Source organism: Mus musculus, chromosome 13 (genome assembly GCF_000001635.26).
Source record: "Mus musculus strain C57BL/6J chromosome 13, GRCm38.p6 C57BL/6J".
Taxonomy (NCBI): Eukaryota; Metazoa; Chordata; class Mammalia; order Rodentia; family Muridae; genus Mus; species Mus musculus.
The window spans coordinates 22,352,507-22,375,863 of record NC_000079.6 but is presented as its reverse complement, the minus strand read 5'-3'; the positions used below and the strand labels follow the sequence as shown (position 1 = coordinate 22,375,863).

The following is a 23,357-nucleotide window of genomic DNA, read 5'->3' as shown; positions in this document are numbered from 1 at the left end:
GTGCTGTCAAGGTGAGCAAGTGAGATACAGGCACACTCTAGCAAGTGCTGCAGCTGGAGTAGGGCCAACTGTCTTCAGCCCTCAGACATTAATGTGGGCCCAGGTGGCAGCCCAGACCAGGGATGATCATTGAACTTTTCTTTTCCTTCCTTCCTTCCTTCCTTCCTTCCTTCCTTCCTTCCTTCCTTCCTCTCTCTTTTACTCTCCCTTTTCATTTTTCTTTTTCTTTTTCTTTTTTTTTTTTTTTGAGATTTCAGGTATGCTGTTAAGTCTCAAGTATGCAATATCTCACATTTTTAATATGTATGCACCTAATGCTATGAATTTTCCTAGAAACACCACTTTCATTGTGTTCCATAAATTTGAATATGCTGTGTATACATTTTCGTTAAATTCTGGAAAATCTTTAATTTTTCTTATTTCTGTCTCAATCCATTTTTCCTTCAGTAGAGAGTTGGATTAACTTCCATGAGTTTGTAATCTTTTTGCTGTTACTGTTGGTTTTAATATCAAGCTTTAATCTGTGCTGGTCTGACAGTATGCAGGTGACCATTTCAAGTTTTTTATATCTATTAAGTCTTGCTTTGTGTCCCAGTATGTGGACAATTTTAGAGAACTTCCTATGAGGTGCTGAGAAGGTACATTCTTTTGTGTTTGGGTGAGATATTCTGTCAATATATGCTACTAAAATAACGTCTGTTAGCTCCAACATTTCTCTGTTTAGTTTGTGTCTGCATGAATGGTTCATTGGTGAGAGTGGGATACTGAAGTCTGCCAAGACATGTGTGTCAATGCACGATTTAAGCTGTAGCAGTGTTTCTTTTTCAAAAGTAGCCACACTTGATATTCGGCATCGATGTTAAGAATTAAAATGCCATCCAGGTAGAATTTTTTTTTATGAGTATGTACTGTCCTTCTCTGTCACTTTTGATAATTTTTGGTTCAAATTCTATTTTTTTAGATATTAAAATAGATATAGCAACTTGGTCCTCAAGTGCATTTATTAGGAGTATCTTTCCCAATCTTTTACTATGAACTGTTTCTTTTTATTTTAGAATTGAAACTATTGATATTAACAGATATAAATGAACAATGATTCTTGTTTCCTATTATTTTGTTGTTGTGCCTGGTGATGGTAGTGTGTGTGTGTGTGTTTGTTTCCATTCTTTTCATTTTGGTGTTGTGAGATCATTATTTTCTTTGGTTTCATGGGTGTAGTTAATCTTCTTAGTTTGGAGTTTTCCTTTTAATACTGTCTGTAGGACTGGATTTGTAGATACATATTGTGTACATTTTACATTAGCATGAAATGTCTTGTTTTCTCCATCTATAGTGACTGAAACTTTTGCAAGGAAAAATAATATGGGCAGGCATTTGTGGTTTCTGAGAGTCTGCAGTACAACTATGCAAGCCCTTCTGGCTCCTAGAGTCTCAATTGGGAAGTAATGTGTAATTCTAATAGTTCTGCCTTTATATGCTACTTGCTCTTTTTCCCTTACATCTTCTAACATTCTTTCTCCTGTACTTTTAGTGTTATGATTATTATTTTCATAATGTATGTTCTTTTGGAGTCCAATCTATTTGATTGTTTATATGTTCCTTGTATCAGTATAGGTGTCTCCTTCTATAGGATAGGAAAATTTCTTCTATGATTTTTTAAAAAATATTTTCTGCTTGTTTCCTGGGACCATTTGCTTGAAAGGTCTTTTCCATCCTTTTACTCTGATATAGTTCTTGTCTTTGTTGTTGAGGTGTGTTTCTTGTATGCAGCAAAATACTGGATCTTGTTTGTGTATCCAGTCTGTTAGCTTATGTCTTTTTATAGATGAGTTGAGCCCATTAATATTGAGAGATATTAAAGAGAGATGACTGTTGGTTCCTGATATGTTTGTTTTTGAAGGTTGCTTTATGTGCTTGTGGCTTTCTGCTTTTGACTTTGTTGTGAGATGCTTAATATCTTGTCTTTTCTTTGATGCAGGTACCTTCCTTGTGTTGGAGTTTTCATTCCAGGATCCTCTGTAGGGCCTGTTTTGTAGATAGATACTGTTTGAATTTGGTTTTGTCCTGAAATATTTAATTTTCTCCATCTATGTTGATTGAGAGCTTTTCAAGGGGAGGTCCCAAGGCCTGACACAGAGGCTATGGAGCCCTCACAAAAAGGGACCTAGCATGACTGTCAAAAGACCCAAAAGCAGCCGAAAGAGTCAGATGCAGATATTTGCACCCAACCAATGGACAGAAGCAGCTGACCCCTGTTGTTGAATTAGGGAAGGCATAAGGAAGCTGAGGAGAAGGGCAATGCTGTAGGAGAACCAGCAGTCTCAATTAATCTGGACTCTCAAACACTGGACCACCAACAGACAGCATACACCAACTGATACGAGGCCCTCAATACATATGCAGTAGAGGACTTCCGGGTCTGTGTTCATTCAGAGATGATGCACCTAATCCTCGATAGACTGGAGGCCCAAGAAAGTTTAGAGGTCAGGTGGGGTGGGGGACATCCAAGTGGAGACAAGGTGGGGTGGGGAGCAGGTGTAGGATGTCAAGCAGTTGGAGATTGGATGGGGGGCGGGAATGTAATATGGAGTGTAAAAAATAAATTAAAAATTAAATTAAATTCAAAAACAACTCTAATATATATTCTGAGCCTTTGAACTGAGATTCTTTTGTTCCTCTATTCCTATTATTCTTAGGTTTAGTGTTTTCTTAGTGTCCTAGATTTCCCAGATGTTTTGTATCAGGTGCTTTTTAGAAGTAACATTTTCTTTAACCAATATATTCATTTTTTTCTATTGTATCATTCATGCTTGAGTTTCTCTCTTCCATGTCTTATATTCCATTGATGAACCTTTCCTCTGCACTTCTTGTTCAAATTACTAAATCTTTCATTTGCAGAGTTCCCTTAGTTTCTTCTTTATTGGTTTTATTTCCATTTTCAGGTCTTGAACACTTTTATTCATTTCCTTCATTTGTTTGTTTTTTCGTGGATTCTCTTATTGGATGTATTCAATTCCTGCAACTTTGTATGTTTTTCTGGATTTCTTCAGTTCTTCTTTATGTATCTCCATTATCTTCATATATGCCCTTTTAGTTCTTTTCCATGTGCTTTAGGATACATGGTTTAGTAGGATACATGGTTCTAGTGTAGACATATTTCCCTGGATACTGTCAGTCATATTTTCACACTGCTGTCTAGGTGTCTGGGGCTGGGACGATTATAGGTTTATGTGCTGGTTTCTGAAATTATCTTTGTATTTTGTTACCCTGTTTCTTATTCTTCTCTGGATTTTTGGAGGGTGCAATGGCTGTGTGTTGCCTGTTTGCCTGCCCTGCTCAGATGGTGTATTTACAGGCAATGCCATTTGATGTTGGGGTTTAGGCTACTGGGATGAGTTGGGGGAAGGAAAATTAGAAGAAAAGGTATTTGTTATCCCTTGTGGATGGAATAAGAAAGGAAATAGAGATCATATTCACTTTCTACTACAGAGCTGAGCTGAGCTGAGCTGAGGGAGGAATGGTTCTCAGGAGCAATTTGACAGTTGTGTGTCTGACTTGAACCTACTTTTTGCCCTGTGAGGAGTGGCACTAACACAGCTCAATGCAGAGAGGAGCCTCCCTGCATTGAAGTGCAGTATCTTAAGGACCCATAATTGGGATGGTTTCTGTACTCTTGAGGACCTCCTGGATTTGAGATTGTACATGTCACAAGGCTCCCAATGACCATCTGCATGGAACGGTCATGCCATTTGAGTTCCTTCAAGATGATCCACTTTGCTCCTTGGAAACTTTGACCTCCTTGACTTCAACTCAACATGTTTACCTGTGTAGCATCATGGAAGATCAATTTAGGCATTCAAAGGAAAACCAGGCCTAGCAAACATAGGAATGTTCAGTACAAGCCATAGTGAGTGATCCCAAGTGAGGGTGGAAGCTCCGGTGTTAACAATCTGCCATCAATGTTTTTTTTTTCCATTTTTTATTAGGTATTTAGCTCATTTACATTTCCAATGTTATACCAAAAGTCCCCCATACCCACCCACCCCCACTCCCCTACCCACCCACTCCCCCTTTTTGGCCCTGGCGTTCCCCTGTACTGGGGCATATAAAGTTTGCGTGTCCAATGGGCCTCTCTTTCCAGTGATGGCCGACTAGGCCATCTTTTGATACATATGCAGCTAGAGTCAAGAGCTCCGGGTTACTGGTTAGTTCATAATGTTGTTCCACCTATAGGGTTGCAGATCCCTTTAGCTATCAGTGTGCCTGTGAGATCCTGGCTAGAAACATGGTCTCCTGAATCATGATGGCATCATTTGAGAGAGCCTGCTTTCCAGAACTTCTTGTAGTGGCACTTTAAAGTCTAACCTGGTATGATTGTCCCCTTGCATTAACACAGATTTTCTTAGCAGTTTGAACTGAGGTATGTTATACAATTATTGCCAGATTTGCCTTGTTCTAGTGTGTTCACTTGTCTCACTGTCATAATCAGTTTTCCCTCCAAGTTCAGCTCAAATAAAGATCACCTCTTCTACCTACCCTATCTTGTTTTCCTATTCTGTCTTTGGGGAGAGGAGGAAATGAAATACTGATTTCTGACAGAAGCCTTACCTTCAGTACTTTTCCCAAGAGATACCAAAAAGCTAAGATTCACATGATAGGGATGATAGAATGGAAATATAGTAAGAATGCACTTTTCACCTGCGTAGAAACCCAAAATGAGTCTTGGGATGACTAATGGGCCAGATTTTTTAAGAAAGCAGAATCATTATTATAATATTTACTTTAATATTGTATACATTACAAAATTTGGCAAATTGTAGTTTGGTGGAGAATGACTAGAATTAGGGATAAATAGGCAGCTCAAGATCAGCCTGTGCTATGTACTGACTGCCATTTGTGTATGCAACAAAGAAAACATTATGTCCCTACCTGTAATATTTATAATATAATATTTACAATATTTATAAAGGGGAGGCAGTTTGTAATGTCTATCCATTTAGCTTGTAGAGAATAGATATGCTATGTAATTTCTCATTGAGCATGCAGGACATTAGGAACATCAATACCTCTATTAATCCAAACAGAGGTCTGAAACCAGCATAACGAAGTTCTAAATATGGTTTAATACTTAGTAAAATAAAGTCATGTGTCACTGTGAAACCTGTGTAGAAGAAAAAAATGGGATCTACCCAATAGAAGAAAAGGAATCAGGACATAAAAATGAGAATACTCCATGTAGCTCTGATTTTTGAGGGGAGGTGTTTGCAAACGTGGTGTTGTGAAGGTAAAGAACCCACTTGTGATGTAAGGAAAACATGATGTCTATCTAGATTAATTAAATGTTGTTTAAAACCGATGTTAATACTCTTACAAACTGTAAAAGCCATAGAACAATCAATTGATTCAATGATCACTTGTCTTTCCAACTCCCACCCTCAACCCTCCTTACCCCTTTGGTTTAATTGTGCTACTCCTCCACTGTGTAGTGTTTTCTTTTGATACATCTACCTCACCCAAAATTATAACTACAAATGACAATCACTCCAGTGATGCCTCTCTTTTTAAAAAGTAAAAGAGGAAGATGTAGGATCATGAAAGGCAGCCTGGTTCCCTGTTGAGCTAACTCTAGAAACCCTGGTGACCCTAAAGGGACAGAAGACATTTTGCCCTACTCCCAGGGAACCAGGCTCCTGGCATGAGGCTGCAGCCCTCCAAAGATTGTGGCCACATAATAGCAATGCCCCATACCCCTCCACAGGTAGAGGACATGTCCTGTGGTCATGTAGCCTCAAGACAGATCTCCATTTTAATGAGGTACCTAAAGGACTGAAGGACCTAGCCAATAAACTTTCTTTCCCAGACACTCCTGCCTGCAAAAGGTATTTGACCTCTAGCCACCTTCAAAAGTGGGGTATGGTTTTACTCATCCACTTTCCACCATGACAATAAATGCCTTAAAACCATGGACTACATGCTCACAGTCATCTATCTATAGGATGGAACACAAAGCCCCCAATGGAGGAGCTAGAGGAAGTACCCAAGAGCTGAAGGGCTCTGCAACCTTATAGGTGGAACAACAATATGAACTAATCAGTACCCCAGAACTTGTGTCTCTAGCTGCATATGTAGCAGAAGATGGCTTAGTTGGCCATCACTGGGAAGAGAGGCCCCTTAGTCTAGCAAACTTTATATGCCCTAGTACAGGGGAAAGCCAGGGCCAAGAAGTGGGAGTAAGTGGGTAGGGGAGCAAGGCGGGGGTAGGGTATATAGGACTTTTGGGATAGCATTTGAAATGTAAATGAAAAAAATATCTAATAAAAAAAAAGAGGCAGCAAGAAGGGGCTGTGTGCAAGCCAATGAGAGAGGAGCTTGAAGTGAAAATCTGACAATGCTTGAGTCTGAACTTTAACCTCTAACTGTTTAACCTAGGCTGAAGTATTTTAATGTATTTTAATGGGACCACCCTATTAATGTAGTGCTCCTATTTCCCAGGCTGAAGAGCACAATCCATGAACAAAAGGGTAGCATGGCTTAGAAACCTAAATAAAATCATGGTAGAGAGCTGTAGGATCTCCATAGAAGGCTGTTTATCCTGAAGTCACACAGACCAAGATTCTGTATAACCCACCCGCCTGGCTAAGCATAATTTCTTCCAGTCCAGGCCCGTGTGCAAAGGTGCCTGTGTACCCTGAGGGGAAAAGCAGACCCAGGCCCACCCTAGTGCTCTCAACTCAGATACAACATGACCTCTGGTTTGAACAAAGAAGAGGCCCGCACAGACCCAGAAAGACAAGCATGAGGGTCACAAGTCCCTTCTGGTCGGCGCCAGCACCTGGTCACCTTGGGTGCAGAGTAGGCAGACACCCCCAAGGTCCACTAGAGGACTATCCATGCAATCTGGGGACCACCAGTGAGTGGAACACAACTTCTGTTCCAAACCAATTGCACTGGAACTGAGACAGCATTAGGAAAGCAGGAAACCCAGCCTGACCAGGGTCACAAGTCCCTTCCAGTTGGCACCAGCACCAAGTCACCTTGGGAGCAGAGTCAGCAGACATCCCCAAGGTCCCTAGAGGACAGCTTCTGAGGAAGACCCAGTTTCAGGCTCCAGATATCCAGGCACCTTCCCTGTAGGAAGACAGGCGTCTTCCCCACCCAGGAAGGCTTTGCCTGAGTACTTGGGGAAGCCATTTTGGTTCCCGGATCAGGTCCTGTTTCAGGCCTTCATCTTCTGCCAGGAGGCAGTCCAAACGCCAGATATCTGTGCACTTTCACTGCAAGAGGAGAGCTTGCTTGCAGAGAGTGCTCAGACCACTGAAACTTAGGAGAGAGCTAGTCTCCCAGGTAGAGGATAACAGAATCACAGGAGGAACAAGCTCTAACCAGAGACAACTATAACAACTAACTCCAGAGATTACCAGATGGCAAAAGGTAAATGTAGGAATCTTACTAACAGGAACCAAGACCACTCACCATCATCAGAAACCAGCACTCCCACCTCAACTAGTCCTGGGCACCCGAACACACCCGAAAACCTAGACCCAGATTTAAAAGCATATCTCATGATGATGGTAGAGGACATCAAGAAGGACTTTAATAACTCACTTAAAGAAATACAGGAGAACACAGCTAAACAGGTAGAAGACCTTAAAGAGGAAACACAAAAATTCCATAAAGAATTGCAGGAAAACACAACCAAACAGGTGATGGAATTGAATAAAACCATCCAAGACAAAAAAAAAAAATGGAAGTAGACACAATAAAGAAAACCCAAATTGAGGCAATGCTGGAGATAGAAACCCTAAAAAGAAATCTGGAACCATAGATGCGAGCATCAGCAACAGAATACAAGAGATGGAAGAGAGAATCTCAGGTGCAGACGAATGGATAGAGAACATCGGCACAACAATCAAAGATAATACAAAACACAAAAAGATCCTAACTCAAAACCTCCAGGAAATCCAGGACACAATGAGAAGATCAAACCTACAGATAATAGGAGTAGATGAGAATGAAGATTTTCAACTTAAAGGGCCAGCAAATATCTTCAACAAAATTATACAAGAAAACCCTCCAACCCTAAAGAAAGAGATGCCAATGACATACAAGAAGCCTACAGAACTCCAAATAGACTGGACCAGAAAAGAAATTCCTCCCCACACATAATAATCAGAACAACAAATACACTAAATAAAGATAGAATATTAAAAGCAGTAAGGGAAAAAGGTCAAGTAACATATAAAGGCAGGCCTATCAGAATTACACCAGACTTTTCACCAGACACTATGAAAGCCAGAAGATCCTGGACAGATGTTATACAGACACTAAGGGAATACAAATACCTGCCCAGGCTACTATAACCAGCCAAACTTTCAATTACCATAGATAGAGAAATGAAAGTATTCCATGACAAAACCAAATTCACACATTATCTTTCCAGGAATCCAGCCCTTCAAAGGATAATAACAGAAAACACACACACACACACACACACACACACACAAGGACAGAAACCACGTCCTAGAAAAAGAAAGAAAGTAATCCTTCAGCAAACCTAAAAGAAGACAGCTAAAAGAAGAGAATACCAACTCTAACAACAAAAATAATAGGAAGCAACAATTACTTTTCCTTAATATCTCTTAATATCAATGGACTCAATTCCCAAATAAAAAGACATATACTAACAGACTGTCTACACAAACAGGACCCAACATTTTGCTGCTTACAGAAAACCCATCTCAGGGACAAAGACAGACACTACCTCAGAGTAAAAGGCTGGAAAACAATTTTCCAAGCAAATGGTCTGAAGACAGAATCTGGAGTAGCCATTCTAATACCAAACAAAATGAACTTCCAACCCAAAGTTGTCAAAAAAGACACAGAGGAGCACTTCATACTAATCAATCATAAAATCTTCCAAGAAGAATGCTCAATTCTGAATATCTTTGCTCCAAATGCAAGGGCATTCACATTCATTAAAGAAACTTTAATAAAGCTCAAAGCACACATTGCTCCTCACACAATAATAGTGGGAGACCTCAACACGCCACTTTCATCAATGGGCAGATTGTGGAAACAGAAACTAAACAGGGACAGAGAGAAACTAACAGAAGTTATAAAACAAATGGATTTAACAGATATCTATGGAAAATTTTATCCTAAGACAAAAGGATATACCTTTTTCTCAGCACCTCATTGTACCTTCTCCAAAATCGAACATATAATTGGTCACAAAACAGTCCTCAGCAGATACAAAAATATTGAAATTGTCCCATGCATCCTATCAGACCACCATGGAATATGGCTGATCTTCAATAACAAAATAAATAATGGAAAGCCAACATTCACTTGGAAACTGAACAACACTCTTCTCAATGATACCTTGGTCAAGGAAGGAATAAAGAAAGAAATTAAAGACTTTTTAGAGTTTAATGAAAATGAAGCCACAACATACCCAAACTTATGGAACACAATGAAAGCATTTCTAAGAGGAAAACTCATAGCTCTGAGTGCCTCCAAAAAGAAACTAGAGAGAGCACACACTAGCAGCTTGACAACACACCTAAAAGCTCTAGAAAAAAAGGAATCAAATTCACCGAAGAGGAGTAGACAGCAGGAAATAAACAAACTCAGGGGTGAAATCAACCAAGTGGAAACAAGAACTATTCAAAGAATCAGCCAAACGAGGAGCTGGTTCTTTGACAAAATCAACAAGATAGATAAACCCTTAGCCAGACTCACTAGAGAGCACAGGGAAAGCATCCTAATTAACAAAATCAGAAATGAAAAGGGAGACATAACAACAGATCCTGAAGAAATCCAAAACACCCTCAGATCCTCCTACAAAAGGCTATGCTCAACAAAACTGGAAAACCTCAATGAAATGGACAAATTTCTAGACAGATACCAGGTAACAAAGTTAAATCAGGATCAGGTTAATGATCTAAACAGTCCTATATTCCCTAAAGAAATAGAAGCAGTCATTAATAGTCTCCCAACCAAAAAAAGCCCAGGACCAGATGGGTTTAGTGCAGAGTTCTATCAGACCTTCGAAGAAGATCTATTTCCAGTTCTGCACAAACTATTCCACAAAATAGAAGCAGAAGGTACTCTACCCAATTCATTCTATAAAGCCACAATTACTCTGATACCTAAACCACAGAAAAACCCAACGAAGATAAAGAACTTCAGACCAATTTCCCTTATGAATATTGATGCAAAAATACTCAATAAAATTCTCGCTAACCGAATCCAAGGACACATTAAAACAGTCATCCATCCTGACCAAGTAGGTTTTATTCCAGGGATGCAGGGATGGTTTGATATACGGAAATCCATCAATGTAATCCACTATATAAACAAACTCAAAGACACAAACCACATGATCATCTCATTAGATGCTGAGAAAGCATTTGACAAAATCCTACACCCATTGATGATAGAAGACTTGGAAAGATCAGGAATTCAAGGCCCATACCTAAACATGATAAAAGCAATCTACAGCAAATCAGTAGGTAACATCAAAGTAAATGGTGAGAAGCTGGAAGCATTCCTACTAAATTCAGGACTAGACAAGGCTGCCCACTTTCTCCCTACCTGTTCAAAATTGTACTTGAAGTCCTAGCCAAAGCAATTCGACAACAAAAGGAGATCAAGGGGATACAAATTGGAAAGGAAGAAGTCAAAATATCATTTTTGGCAGTTGATATGATAGTATATATAAGTGACCCTAAAAATTCCACCAGAGAACTCCTAAACCTGATAAACAGCTTCAGTGAAGTAGCTGGATATAAAATTAACTCAAACAAGTCAATGGCCTTTCTCTACACAAAGGATAAACAGGCTGAGAGAGAAATTAGGGAAACAACACCCTTCTCAATAGTCACAAATAATATAAAATACCTTGGCGTGACTCTAAGGAAGTAAAAGATCTGTATGATAAGAACTTCAAGTCTCTGAAGAAAGAAATTAAAGAAGATCTCAGAAGATGGGAAGATCTCCCATGCTCATGGATTAGCAGGATCAATGTAGTAAAAATGGCTATCTTGCCAAAAGCAATCTATAGATTCAATGCAATCCCCATCAAAATTCCAACTCAATTCTTCAACGAATTAGAAAGGGCAATCTGCAAATTCATCTGGAATAACAAAAAACCTAGGATAGCAAAAACTCTTCTCAATGATAAAAGAACCTCTGGGGGAATCCCCATGCCTGACCTAAAGCTGTACTATGGAACAATTGTGATAAAAAATGCATGGTACTGGTATAGCGACAGACAAGTAGACCAATGGAATAGAATTGAAGACCCAGAAATGAACCCACACACCTATGGTCACTTGATCTTTGACAAGGGAGCTAAAACCATCCAGTGGGATTTTCCAGACAGCATTTTCAACAAATGGTGCTGGCGCAACTGGCAGTTAACATGTAGAACAATGCGAATTGATCCATTCCTATCTCCTTGTACTAAGGTCAAATCTAAGTGGATCAAGGAACTCCACATAAAACCAGAGACAGTGAAACTTATAGAGGAGAAAGTGGGGAAAAGCCTCGAAGATATGGGCACAGGGGGAAAATTCCTGAATAGAACAGCAATGGCTTGTGCTGTAAGTTCGAGAATTGACAAATGGGACCTCATAAGATTGCAAGTTTTGTAAGGCCAAAGACACCGTCAATAAGACAAAAAAGCCACCAACAGATTGGGAAATGGTCTTTATCTATCCTAAATCAGATAGTGGACTAATATTAAAGAACTCAAGAACGTGGACTCCAGAAAAATCAAATAACCCCATTAAAAATGGGGCTCAGAGCTAAACAAAGAATTCTCACCTGAGGAATACCAAATGGCTGAGAAGCACCTGAAAAAATATTCAGCACCCTTAATCATCAGGGAAATGTAAATCAAAACAACCCTGAGATTCCACCTCACACCAGTCAGAATGGCTAACATCAAAAATTCAGGTGACAGCAGATGCTGGCAAGGATGTGGAGAAAGAGGAACACTCCTGCATTGTTGGTGGGATTGCAAGCTTGTACAACCACTCTGGAAATCAGTCTGGCGGTTCCTCAGAAAATTTGACATAGTACTACTGGAGGATCCCACAATACCTCTCCTAGGCATATATCCAGAAGATGTTCCAACCAGTAAGAAGGACACATGCTCCGCTATGTTCATAGCAGCCTTATTTATAGTAGCCAGAAGCTGGAAACAACCCAGATGTTCCTCAACAGATTAATGGATACAGAAAATATGGTACCTTTACACAATGGAGTACTACTCAGTTATTAAAAAGAATGAATTTATGAAATTCCTAGGCAAATTGATGGACCTGGAGGGCATCATCCTGAGTGAGGTAACCCAATCACAAAAGAACTCACACAATATGTACTCACTGATAAGTGGATATTAGCCCAGAAACTTAGAATACCCAAGATATAAGATGCAATTTGCTAAACACATGAAATTCAAGAAGAACAAAGACCAAAGTGTGGACACTTTGCCCCTTCGTAGAATTGGGAACAAAACACCCATGGAAAGAGTTACAGAGACAAAGTTTGGAGCTGAGATGAAAGGATGGACCATCTAGAGACTGCCATATCCAGGGATCCATCCCATAATCAGCCTCCAAATGCTGACACCATTGTATATACCAGCAAGATTTTGCTGAAAGAACCCTGATATAGCTGTCTCTTGTGAGACTATGCCGGGGCCTAGCAAACACAGAAGTCGATGCTCACAATCAGCTATTGGATGGAACACAGGGCCCCCAATGGAGGAGCTAGAGAAAGTACCCAAGGAGCTAAGGGTTCTGCAACCCTATAGGTGGAACAACAATATGAACTAACCAGTTACCACCACCAACAACCGCCCCAGCTCGTGTCTCTAGCTGCATATGTATCAGAAGATGGCCTAGTAGGCAATCAGTGGAAAGAGAGGCCCATTGGTCGTGCAAACCATATATTCCTCAGTACAGGGGAACGCCAAGGCCAAGAAGTGGGAGTGGGGGGGGGGGCGCAGGGTAAGGGGGACTGGAAATGTAAATGAAGAAAATACCTAATTAAAAAAAATCATGGTAAATTAAAAAAAATGGACTGCCTCTTTTCATTTGGATCCACATACACTCTTTCCTCCCTCGGTCCCAGGTTGATACAGCTGGTGGTCCTCCACTCCATTCTCAGATCTTCCAAGCCATCCAGTGACGTCTGGGTAACCAAGAGCCTGAGAACCCCATGGCCCCAGCCTCTTTGCAGGCTCAGGGACCCCCAAGCCAGCTCCAGCTGCCTATGCCTCACTTCTCCATGCCCATGGGGCAGTGTCCCATGGTTTCCTCATAGCCTGACACCTGCCCAGTCCAAACTCCCATGTCTTTCCCCACCTATGGCAGAGCAGAGAGTGATGCCACAAACCCTACAGGAGCATTACTCTATAAAAATTGTTTCATGCTGATTTAGGGCATCATTTTCCTTTTGGGAGTCTCATAAAAATCGGGATATTTTGTTGCAGGAAATATTAAAAAGAACTGCCAAGTTTCTGAGCTCCAACCAACTAGTTTCTGCTAGCCAACTCTCTGGTGGGGCTAAAGCTCCCAAGTTCCCTTAGCTGCCACGCTAGCCCCACACAAAGACCGATCACCAAGTAGTCAGCCACCACAACACCTAGCTACCTGGTAGAAACAAAACTCTTGAAGTTTATAATTAACCAGTCAAATTTATGTATCAATAAATTCTCAGTTCAGAAGATGCCAATACAATAATTCCTGAAGCAATTGATAAAGATAAAATTCCACCTAGATTACACAAACTATCCCAATTATTCTACCCTTTATGATATCATAACTACCTGTGGCTCTTTAAAGACACACTACTTTCAAGATCTTCTTCCTATCCCTTCGTTTCCATCTTGGCTTCTCCTCCTCTCCCCTGAGTCACTCTCTGTCCCTGAAACTCTTCACTACACCTCCCTTTTCTTTTTCCAATTGCAGGCCTCCTACTGCACTAATGTAAATAATGTACTTGGACAGGGACAATCCTGCCACAATATTGGTCATTCTTCAGAAGGCTATCCATAGCATTTTCTATCTAGTCTTTGCATGCTAAGGAAGTTCATGGCTTAATTGAAGTCCTGACTGGAACATTCTGTGATGCTGAGCTATCTAGCTAGCCATTTTGATGTTGTCCCAGATACAAATTTTTGTGGAAACAATATTGAAGCATTCTGTAGTAGAATCAAGCAGGATGCTGAAATAAATACGTCTCAGCTTCTCAGCATCCCCAAGGATGAATCTTCTCAGGCTGTATTGACTTCATTGGTGTCTACAAGCATGTAAACTACCACTGGAAATATGCATTTCTGCAATAATATATGTATGGAATATTCAATGTGCACAACTTAGTTACAGATGATTCTCTGATATCTGTTTGTGCAGGTAAGGCATCTGTCTTTATAGTTTGCATTGTGTAACCAAATTGTAATATGAATTTCCATTTATGCCATTTGAAAGGATGGCATGGTAAGTCTTGAAGACTCAGTAGCCAACAGAACTTATTGGCTATGCACAGTTGAAGTTCTAGCTGGAGACATTTTCAAATCTCAGCCAGTCTCAGAACTGTTTCCATGTAGAGGGATCAGCACATATTTTACTCACTTTGTTTTTCTTGATTTCTTTCTTCCTGTCTGCAGCCAAGATCTTCATGAAATTCCCCTGTCAAATTTGATTTGTATAAATTTGAAAGGAATCCACAGCTTTTCTTTTTGGTGAAATAAGAGCATATTATCTTCCCAAACATATTTTCTGCCTTCCAATTTGAGGTTATCATTTATCTATATTAATCTAATTCAGGAGTCCTTTCTAAGACAGAATGATTTTCAGCAGTTGTGCTGTCCCATTGGCATTTACAAATTTTAAAATCAATAAAGCAGTATTTAAACTATCTTTAGGGGATTCTATATTTCCCTTTTGTTCTATGAGAATTTCCTTTAAGGTCCTGTTGGATATCTCTACAATTGCTTGACCCATAGGATTATAAGATATATATGTAACACTTTTTATGTGATGTTGAAAATTTGTTGTATTCTAATGAATACATATGTTGAAACATCATCAGCTTCAACCTGCAACAGCATTCATAAAACATCCATCATCTCTAATAAATATGCAATCTCAGAATCAGCCTTTTTAAAAGGCAAACACATATTGAAATCATGAGAATGAAACAACTATATTATGAATTAACATATATACATATTTTAATTCTCAAATATACAAAATGAAACACATAATCTATTGCATAACATTCCTCTAAGCAGAATCATTAAGCAGAATTGGATTCTTAACCCAGAATATTGCATCTCTATGGGCTGCTATTCTCATTCCTCAAGCCTTGGTGAATTTTCTAATCTGGAACTCTGTTATCTGCTGTCACTATGGGCTCCAGATTGAATTCTTTTGAAGATTCTTTAATCTGACTTAAAAGAATCTTCTAATCTCTATTCTATGGACTATAACCTGTCATATCATCTTTCAGTTCTTTCCTTATCTAAGTTTGTCTTCTTTAGATCTCTCTTTAAAATGGTAGATAAAATTATAGTTAATGCTGAAAAAAGTAATTATTTTTATGCTGATAAGCATAGCAAAATTATATGGAATCCAGATGCCCTGTGCCTGTAGCCGCCAGCAGCCACGGGTTACTGGATTTCTGAAAGGAAAGATGGGGTTTGTGTGGGAAAGGTGGCTTGAGAAATAATGAGCCAAGACAAAATTCTCTATTAGGGCCAATGTTTACTTATGAGTCTGAGCTTATAAAGAGGGGAAACCCATCTCCCACCATGCCAGGATCTCATTGCTTTGTCAGGATCATGTCAGGAAAATAGGTTCAGCCTCTCAGCAGTTAGTGGTGTCTTGAAGAAAAGCCGCACATGTGGCAGAACAATAGACTTTACCTAGGTCAGAAGCCTCCACCCTAAGTGGGCTAGCAACTGTGGCAGAAATAGGTCTGAGCCAGCCTGCTCAAGGTGGTGGGGGTTGGGGGGGGGCACATGTGCCATTGTATTTTCTCCATTTTTAACATGAAAAAGATTTTTATTTTTTAATTTTTAATTCTCTTCTTAAGGGTTTCCTAAGAATCTTATCAAGTCTGTTTACTTTTCAGCTTTTCTGGCCATTTCTATTTGCCTGCACCTAACATCTGCCACTGAGCTAGCATGTTATACCAGCTATTGGCTGCTGGCTCTGCCATCTTCCAATTGGTCTAGCAGGCTGCCCTTGCTGGTTCTGGGCTGGAACTGTTATTTGCCCTTCCATGATATCCTGGCTCAGGGATCTATCTCTCAGAATAACATGACACCTATGGCTTATTGCTCCTCAGAGCTCTGCTGTACTCCTGGCTTTCTTTTAAAAGTATTTAACCTCCTGCCTGGCTAGGAAATTTTGTTCATCTCTGGGAAATGCTTGTCCCTCACCTTGCCCCAACTTTCACTTTCACAGCTTTCTTGCCTGGCTTTCTGAGCTTTCTCCAGCCCTATGCTTGGATAACATGCTGCCCAGTGGACATCATTAGTAAACTCAGAGTTTTCTACCCATGCCCAAGTTCATGAAATAACAACTGAGATGGAATTATTATGAATAATTCCCCAGGACAAAGCTTGGGTCATTCCCACTAAATCATAACTCAATTATCTCATTTATTCTAGTCCACATTTGCCACATGGCCCATTACCACTCCCTCAGTCCCCAGTACATCTGACTCCCCACATGTTTGGCTGAAATATCTCCCCCAGCACCTGTCTCTACCCCAGAATCCCCTCTGCAGAATGCCCCACCTTCTAATCCTGCCTCAGTTTATTGGCCCTAGGCTTTTATTGACAAGTGACGCTTAAGAGATTCTCTCTACAGCTGGGGAACTTCCTTCACAGAATAACCACGGAAGCCCAGTGAGGGGATACAATATGGATGATCCTTAGTTGTACTTTTTTTATTTGTAGCTCTAGCTTCCTGACAATAGGATCATCTTCACTGTTTGCTGCAGACTGCTGTCCTCTACATTAAATGGTGCCCAGGTCGTGGGGCTCAAACTGGAAGATTTGGGTAAGTCCTCCCTCTTGCTTTTGATGCAGAAAGGACCCTACCTGAGAAGCTGCAGTCAAAAGTTCGGAGAAAGAATAGGTAGGAAGTAACAGTGTGGTGGTTTTATAGTTTCATTATGGGTCAAGGTGAATCCAGTGAGCAATCTATGTAAAGAAAGAGTCTTCCTACATTTTTGCTTGAAATAAAATTTAATTTGAAATACAGCAGCTCTTTGATTTTCTCTGCTTTGTTCATTCCGTGAGCTCTTAGTTACTTGATACAGGGACCTTGGATGAGGCAGCATGGAAAAGGATAGGAAAGGATATGAAAACCTGGATCCTAGAACATAAGGATGAGGAGGATGAATGACAGGTTTCATACAGTACAGTTATTCTCTGGTTTGTGGTAAAACAAGCACTAACCCATGCTGAAATAATGGACCTTCCCAGTTCATCAGCAGGTTCTGTTTGTAGTACAGAAAATGTTATGGAAGAAGGTATTCCTCTATTGTCCAAACAAACTGCTAAGAAAGAAAACTGCTCAGAATCAAAAACACCTTCTCCCCAGTATATTGTAGAATTGGTAGAGACTTCATCCACCTTTGATGAGGAAGGAGAGCCTTTGGATCCCAGAGATGCATCTGAATTTGAGGAGGAGGCAACTAAATATCATAAACCTGAATGCCCCAACACACTTCTATGATCTCCCCTGAAGCCTAGGAAAAGGGACAAGAAAAGGATACCTCCGCAGTCCCGCATTCTGCAAGCAATGCAGGAAGCTAGAGAACAAGGAAAATTTGATGTTTCTTCCAGTAGTAAGCAACGATGATAAAGATCCAGAATGAGAACCTATCTTCTGTAAACTTGTTACAGAATTAAAGAAAAGCACTTCTAAGTATGGCCCCACATTGGGTGCCACATAATGCTAGGTTCCAGCCTTGACACAAGGTCTGGGCTCTCAAGTGGAAGCAGGGATATCTGGAAGATACATAATAAACACACAGAGAGACAACTTTTTTGTTTACAAGCTGACAGGCAAGTTTCAAGGCTTGAGGTTGCTCTTTCTCTGTCTCTGTCTATGTCTCTCACTGTCTCTGTCTCTGTCTCTCACTGTCTCTGTCTGTCTCTGTCTCTCTCTGTTTCTCTCTCTCTGTTTCTCTGTCTCTCTCTGTCTCTCTCTCTTACTGATTCACACCTTGAGGCTACATGCACCCTGCACTCTCATGCACACTCTGCTTTTCTCCTGTGCTTTTCTTTTCTCAAACTCCCACACTCCTACTCACTTCTGTGCACTCTCCTCTCACTCACACACACACTCTTCACACATACCCCATGTGCTCTCCTTTCACACACACAAACACCTACTTCCCACAGATACTCTCATGCACACCTCACCCACACCTCACTCTTCCTTCACACTCTCTCCACTCACTCTCTCACTCACTCCACACACACCCCTCTCCCTACATACTCTCACACTCTCACCTTTAACTTGCCCTAATCTTTTATTGTTACTCCAAAACCAGGTAGAAAAAAAAATTGTACAATCATTGCCAAATCAAATTCAAAAGAATGACCACAGCCCACAAAGAATCAAGAATTGCAATTGTTCCCCAAATTTTCAAGCTTCTCCTATTATCAGGCCTGTGGCCAAAATAATAATTGCAAACTTATCATTATTTAAATTTTAACTCTTGACTTATTATACTTCAGAGCTCGGTGGTTAGCTACTTGCATTTCCTTGTGAAGCTCTAATGATAAATGACATGGGCAAAGCTGCCAGGCAGTGGCCAGAAAGAATCAAGTTAACCCTTAACTCAGTAGTACTGTTGGCTTTCTGCTTCTGCACACTGAATACAATAACTATGCTAAGAGTCCCTATGTTTTGACTTAGTTTTACTAGTATATAAATATTTTTTTTGTTTTCTACACTTGCTTATCCAGGAACAACTCTCAAAGGTTGTGCAAAACTTATAACTTCAATAACTTTTTTCTTTCTTGGGTTCCCAATATTGGCTCTGCTTCATTTTCTCATAATTTCTAAACATGATTTATTTAAACTTCCTTTGAAAGCCAAACATTAATCCAAAACTACGAGTGTGCAGTTATTACATTGTTTCCGAGATGATAGTGCATAGCATGAACCTGGGCCATTAGGACTGTGCTGTGACCCTATGCCTCAATTTTTAATTATTTAAGAATCATTACATCAAGGAACATCTAGTTTCACAGAATTCACCAGAGCAAAAGGAGAAGGGAATAGGAAAGCCAGATATAATAGAATAATTATGCACACCAAGGCCAACTGAGAAGCAGTCACACAGAGATGAAATCTATAGTCATTGTGCAGGTCTAGGGCTAGGAAAAAATGGTAACAATCTTTTTTTTTTTTAAACAAAGATCTGCCTATGAACTACTGGGATGCCTCCATCTAGGCCTGCTGCAGGCACTCCCCTGGTATGCTGTCCCCAGCAATTGTTATTCCCAAGTAAGAGATCCAGAGCCACATTATGGGCGCAATATAGGATAAAATGTAAAGGGTGCAGTTTTTCCTCACCTGGCTAGCTCCCAAATAATTGAGATGGGGACCTATTGATTTATTCATCAGGCTTTAAGCACAATAACTGAGCAGATATTCCTAATTTCCTATGCTATCTGCATCTCGTGTTTAGAGTTACTTTCATTTAGTCTCTCAGCCTGCTCTCCTAGAGCTGTCTATGCTCATGGAGAACTCCCTTGGCAACTCCTCCTCATGCCCAACCTCATCTTCTTCCTCTACTTCATGGCCATTCTTCTCCTGGATCCTCTCCTGCCTCATGGTGGACTCCTACTTCACTCTTCCCCCTGGGACCCTTGGCTGAGATGGGAAGTCCAGCCTTTATATCTCTTCTGCCCAGTCATTGGCTATTCAGCCTTTTATTAACCAATCAGAAATAACTGGGGAGCACTCTTTATATCACATTGATACAGCAGAAAACTTCAATATTCATTAGAATATTGAATATGAGAATATGTCTCACAATGGTCTTTTCTGTGCCCTGCAATCTCAGCTCAGATAAGGGTTACCTCCTCACCTTCACCAACCCTTTCTTGTTTTCCTACTCAGCATCTAGGGGAAAAAAAGTGAAACACTTACTTCTGAAAGTAATGTTTCCTTCAGTATTTTTCCCAGTGATAGTGAGAATCAAAAAGACCCATGATAGTGTTGGTGGAATGGGAAGATGGTAAAAACCCACTTTCCACCTGCCTAGAAACCCTAAACCAGTCTACAGATTGGGCAGTGGCAAACGTCTGAAGAAAAGGAAATGTATTATTATAATATTTAATTTGATTTTATGAAATTGCATAATGGTGGGGAATGCTTGTGATACCAGCATTTGTGGTCCTGAACCGAGACTGTCGTTCTGTGCTATGCACTGTTTGCCAGGTCAGCCTATGCCACATAGCAGAGAGCATAGTCTCCATCCCTAAAATTCATTATGGCAAAGCAGTATATGATAGATATATGTACATTTAGCTATAGAATAGCTTTAGAATGTGATTTCTACACTTCTCAGTGAGCATGTAAGGTATTAGGGACACGAACATTTCTGCTAATCAGAACATAGGGGCTGAAACTAGCATAACCAAGTTCTAAAAATGTTTTAATATTTAGTGAAATAGAATCATGTGTCACTGTGAAACCTGTATAGAAAGAGAGAATGAAATCTACCCAATAGAAGAAAAGGAAGCAGGCCATAAGAATGAGAATACTCCATGTAGCTCTAATTTCTGGAGGGGAGTTGTTTGCAAACCTGGAGCTATAAAGATAGAGAACACGTTTGTGATGATTATACAGATGGAGAGCCATGGAACCACTGCTCCAGCCCATGAGACTCTGAAAGATGACATCACGAAGAGTCATGAGAGAGAGGAAAAACCACTTGATAATGTGTCTGGATGGTAGCATATAGCAGTGGCCAATGTACATTATAGCCACAGACCTGTTCAAGCTACTACCTCCTTTAATGTAAGAGAGTAAGTTGGAGCTTATGAGAACATTAACAATCCAGAAAAGGAGGAGAAAGGGAAGAACTTGGCATGATGTCTGTGGTTTGAGTTTTGTCCAAAAGGTGGTCCTGGGACTGATGGTGACAGCCTGGACCACACTGAGGAGACAGGTGGTGCAGATGGAAAGGCCCCGTGCCATCCTTGCCAGATAAACTGTAGTTTTGCAGCCAATATCTCCTAGGAAGCTTCTGAAATAAAACACTGTGGCAAGCTCTTTCAACCCTGTTGTACAAATGATGATCATATTAGAAAACACCAAGTGGATGAGAATTACGTCAATGGGCTTTTTCTCAGTCTCCAAGGCAGAAGTGTACCCAAGTCTCGCAAACATTAGGATATTTCCCATAATTCCAGGTCCAATAAGAGAAAGGAAGATTATAGTGTGGATAACATTACTCCAGTTCATCTTCTGAACTCTTAGACAGCACTAGGGAAAATCGTTTGAGAGATACACATGAAGTTTTCTGTCTATTTTGATAAAATGCATCATTTCAAAGTATGTAAACACAAAGAGATTTTTCTCATTGTTTTCCTGGTTTGTCTGTTTTCCCTCCCCATTCAAGTGATGATAGCTACAATCAGGGCATAAACTTCAGTTTTCCTGACTTTCAAAAAGATCCTTCTTTATCCCCTACATCCATCAAGTTCTTATTATCATGATTTTTCCCACATGTAAGCATGACATCACTTTTTCACTCATGTCACCCAGTATGACCTCAGGCTACTGGATTTTGTTTGTGAATTATCCTGATCCTCTTCATTGCCCCATATGCAACCATCAGTCAAATTATGTTAAACTAATAAAATGATTTCAGCTTCTCAGAAAGCTATACTTGATCAACTGGACCAGCTTCTTTGGGGGAAATGATATAGTATTCTTCCACCCAAGACCTTTGATCAATTAAATATAGGTAGGTTAGTGACTGAGCTAGGGTATGAAAGTTCAGATCACAGGACTTAATGTGGGACTAAGTGTAGATAAAAAAATATTTTTCCCATCTTTATGGGTAAAACCATGCTGTAGGATGTGGGGCATGGGCTATGCACAGACAGCCTGGTCTCCAGTCAAGCCTAAGTCTTGAACCCCAGTGGGACCCAGTGGTGGTAATTTCCACCTACATGGGATGGTAGGCATTCGATCATGTCTCCTAGACCCCTGGATCCTGTTGAAGTTACTGACCCACAACGCCCACAAGAGAGGCGTGTGGATTTCAATCATGTAGACAATGTCCCAAGCTGCTGGCCTTCTGGCTAGACTCCTCCACACAGTTACCTACCAACAGCAAGATAACACAGGCCACTATAAAATGGGCTATTTGGCCTCTCTTCGCTCTCTAAGCTTTTACCTCTCTCTAAGCCTTCACCTTTCTTACTCGCTAGCTCTCTTTGCTCTCTTTCCCTTCCCCCTTCTCTCCATATGGCCATGGGCAGTCTCTCTTTTTACTTTCTCTCTTTCCCCCTGCCTTTCTACAATAAAGCTCTAAAACCATAGACTGTCTCTGATCATGAAGGACTGGACTAAAGACTCTTGCTCGCGTGGGAACCACCCCTGCCCTCTTTTTCCCCCTGCCCTCTCTTCCCGTATCTCCAGGGGTGAGTGCCACCCCAGGGTCCCTATCTTGTTCTTAGCTCCTCCGCTGTATCCAGCTTTGGACCCCAGAGATTGAGAACCTGGTACCGGGGGCTGCCCCTTGTTCACCCCCTGCCGTGTGGGGTCAGTGGTTTCACACAGCCAGATGCCCACCTACATGGAAAGCATCCAGCAGTCCTCTTGTGCCTGCCCGCCCAGAGCACTGGAACTCTGGCAGGACGTGGGCACTCTCGCCCACTCCCCTCTTTCCCACACACCCACGGCCCCGCAGTAGGAAATTTCATTTTTAGACCTATTTATCTTGTTTTTAACTCTTTCTTCTGAGCACACTTCCCCCAATAAAACTCAAGGAAACTTGTCCTTGTAGAACTTTAATAAAGTTCTTGCTGGTAAGGTTAGTTCACTCTAGTGATGTTTTCAGTCAGAAATCCCTCAGCCTGCCAGTCCCCCCAATATCCTACACTGTAAATGTAATCACTTTATGAATGGTATCTTTTTTGTTTTTTTGGTTTTTTTTTATTTTCGATGTTGTAGTAAAACTGAGTCTTTTGAAATCTATTCTATTTGTTTCACCCCTCACAAAATACATAGAGCTTAAAATTACAACTTCAACTTCAATTTGTCCTCTTCAGTTTGGTGTCCTCTCCTCATCAA

At 40.5% G+C, this 23,357-nt stretch overlaps 1 protein-coding gene and 1 pseudogene across 1 annotated transcript; both read right to left on the bottom strand.

The window, feature by feature from the left end:
• Vmn1r-ps101 (vomeronasal 1 receptor, pseudogene 101) lies at positions 5,032-5,293 on the bottom strand (annotated as a pseudogene).
• Vmn1r198 (vomeronasal 1 receptor 198) lies at positions 20,616-21,518 on the bottom strand. Its single transcript, NM_134220.1, has one exon. The coding sequence runs from the start codon at positions 21,516-21,518 to the stop codon at positions 20,616-20,618; it is 903 nt and encodes a 300-aa protein (NP_598981.1).
• Between the last annotated feature and the right edge of the window lie 1,839 nt (positions 21,519-23,357).

What these genes read in the sequence shown, in the direction of transcription:
- Vmn1r198 (NM_134220.1), bottom strand. Translation starts at nt 21,518, where the DNA reads ATGAACTGGAGTAATGTTATCCACACTATAATCTTCCTTTCTCTTATT.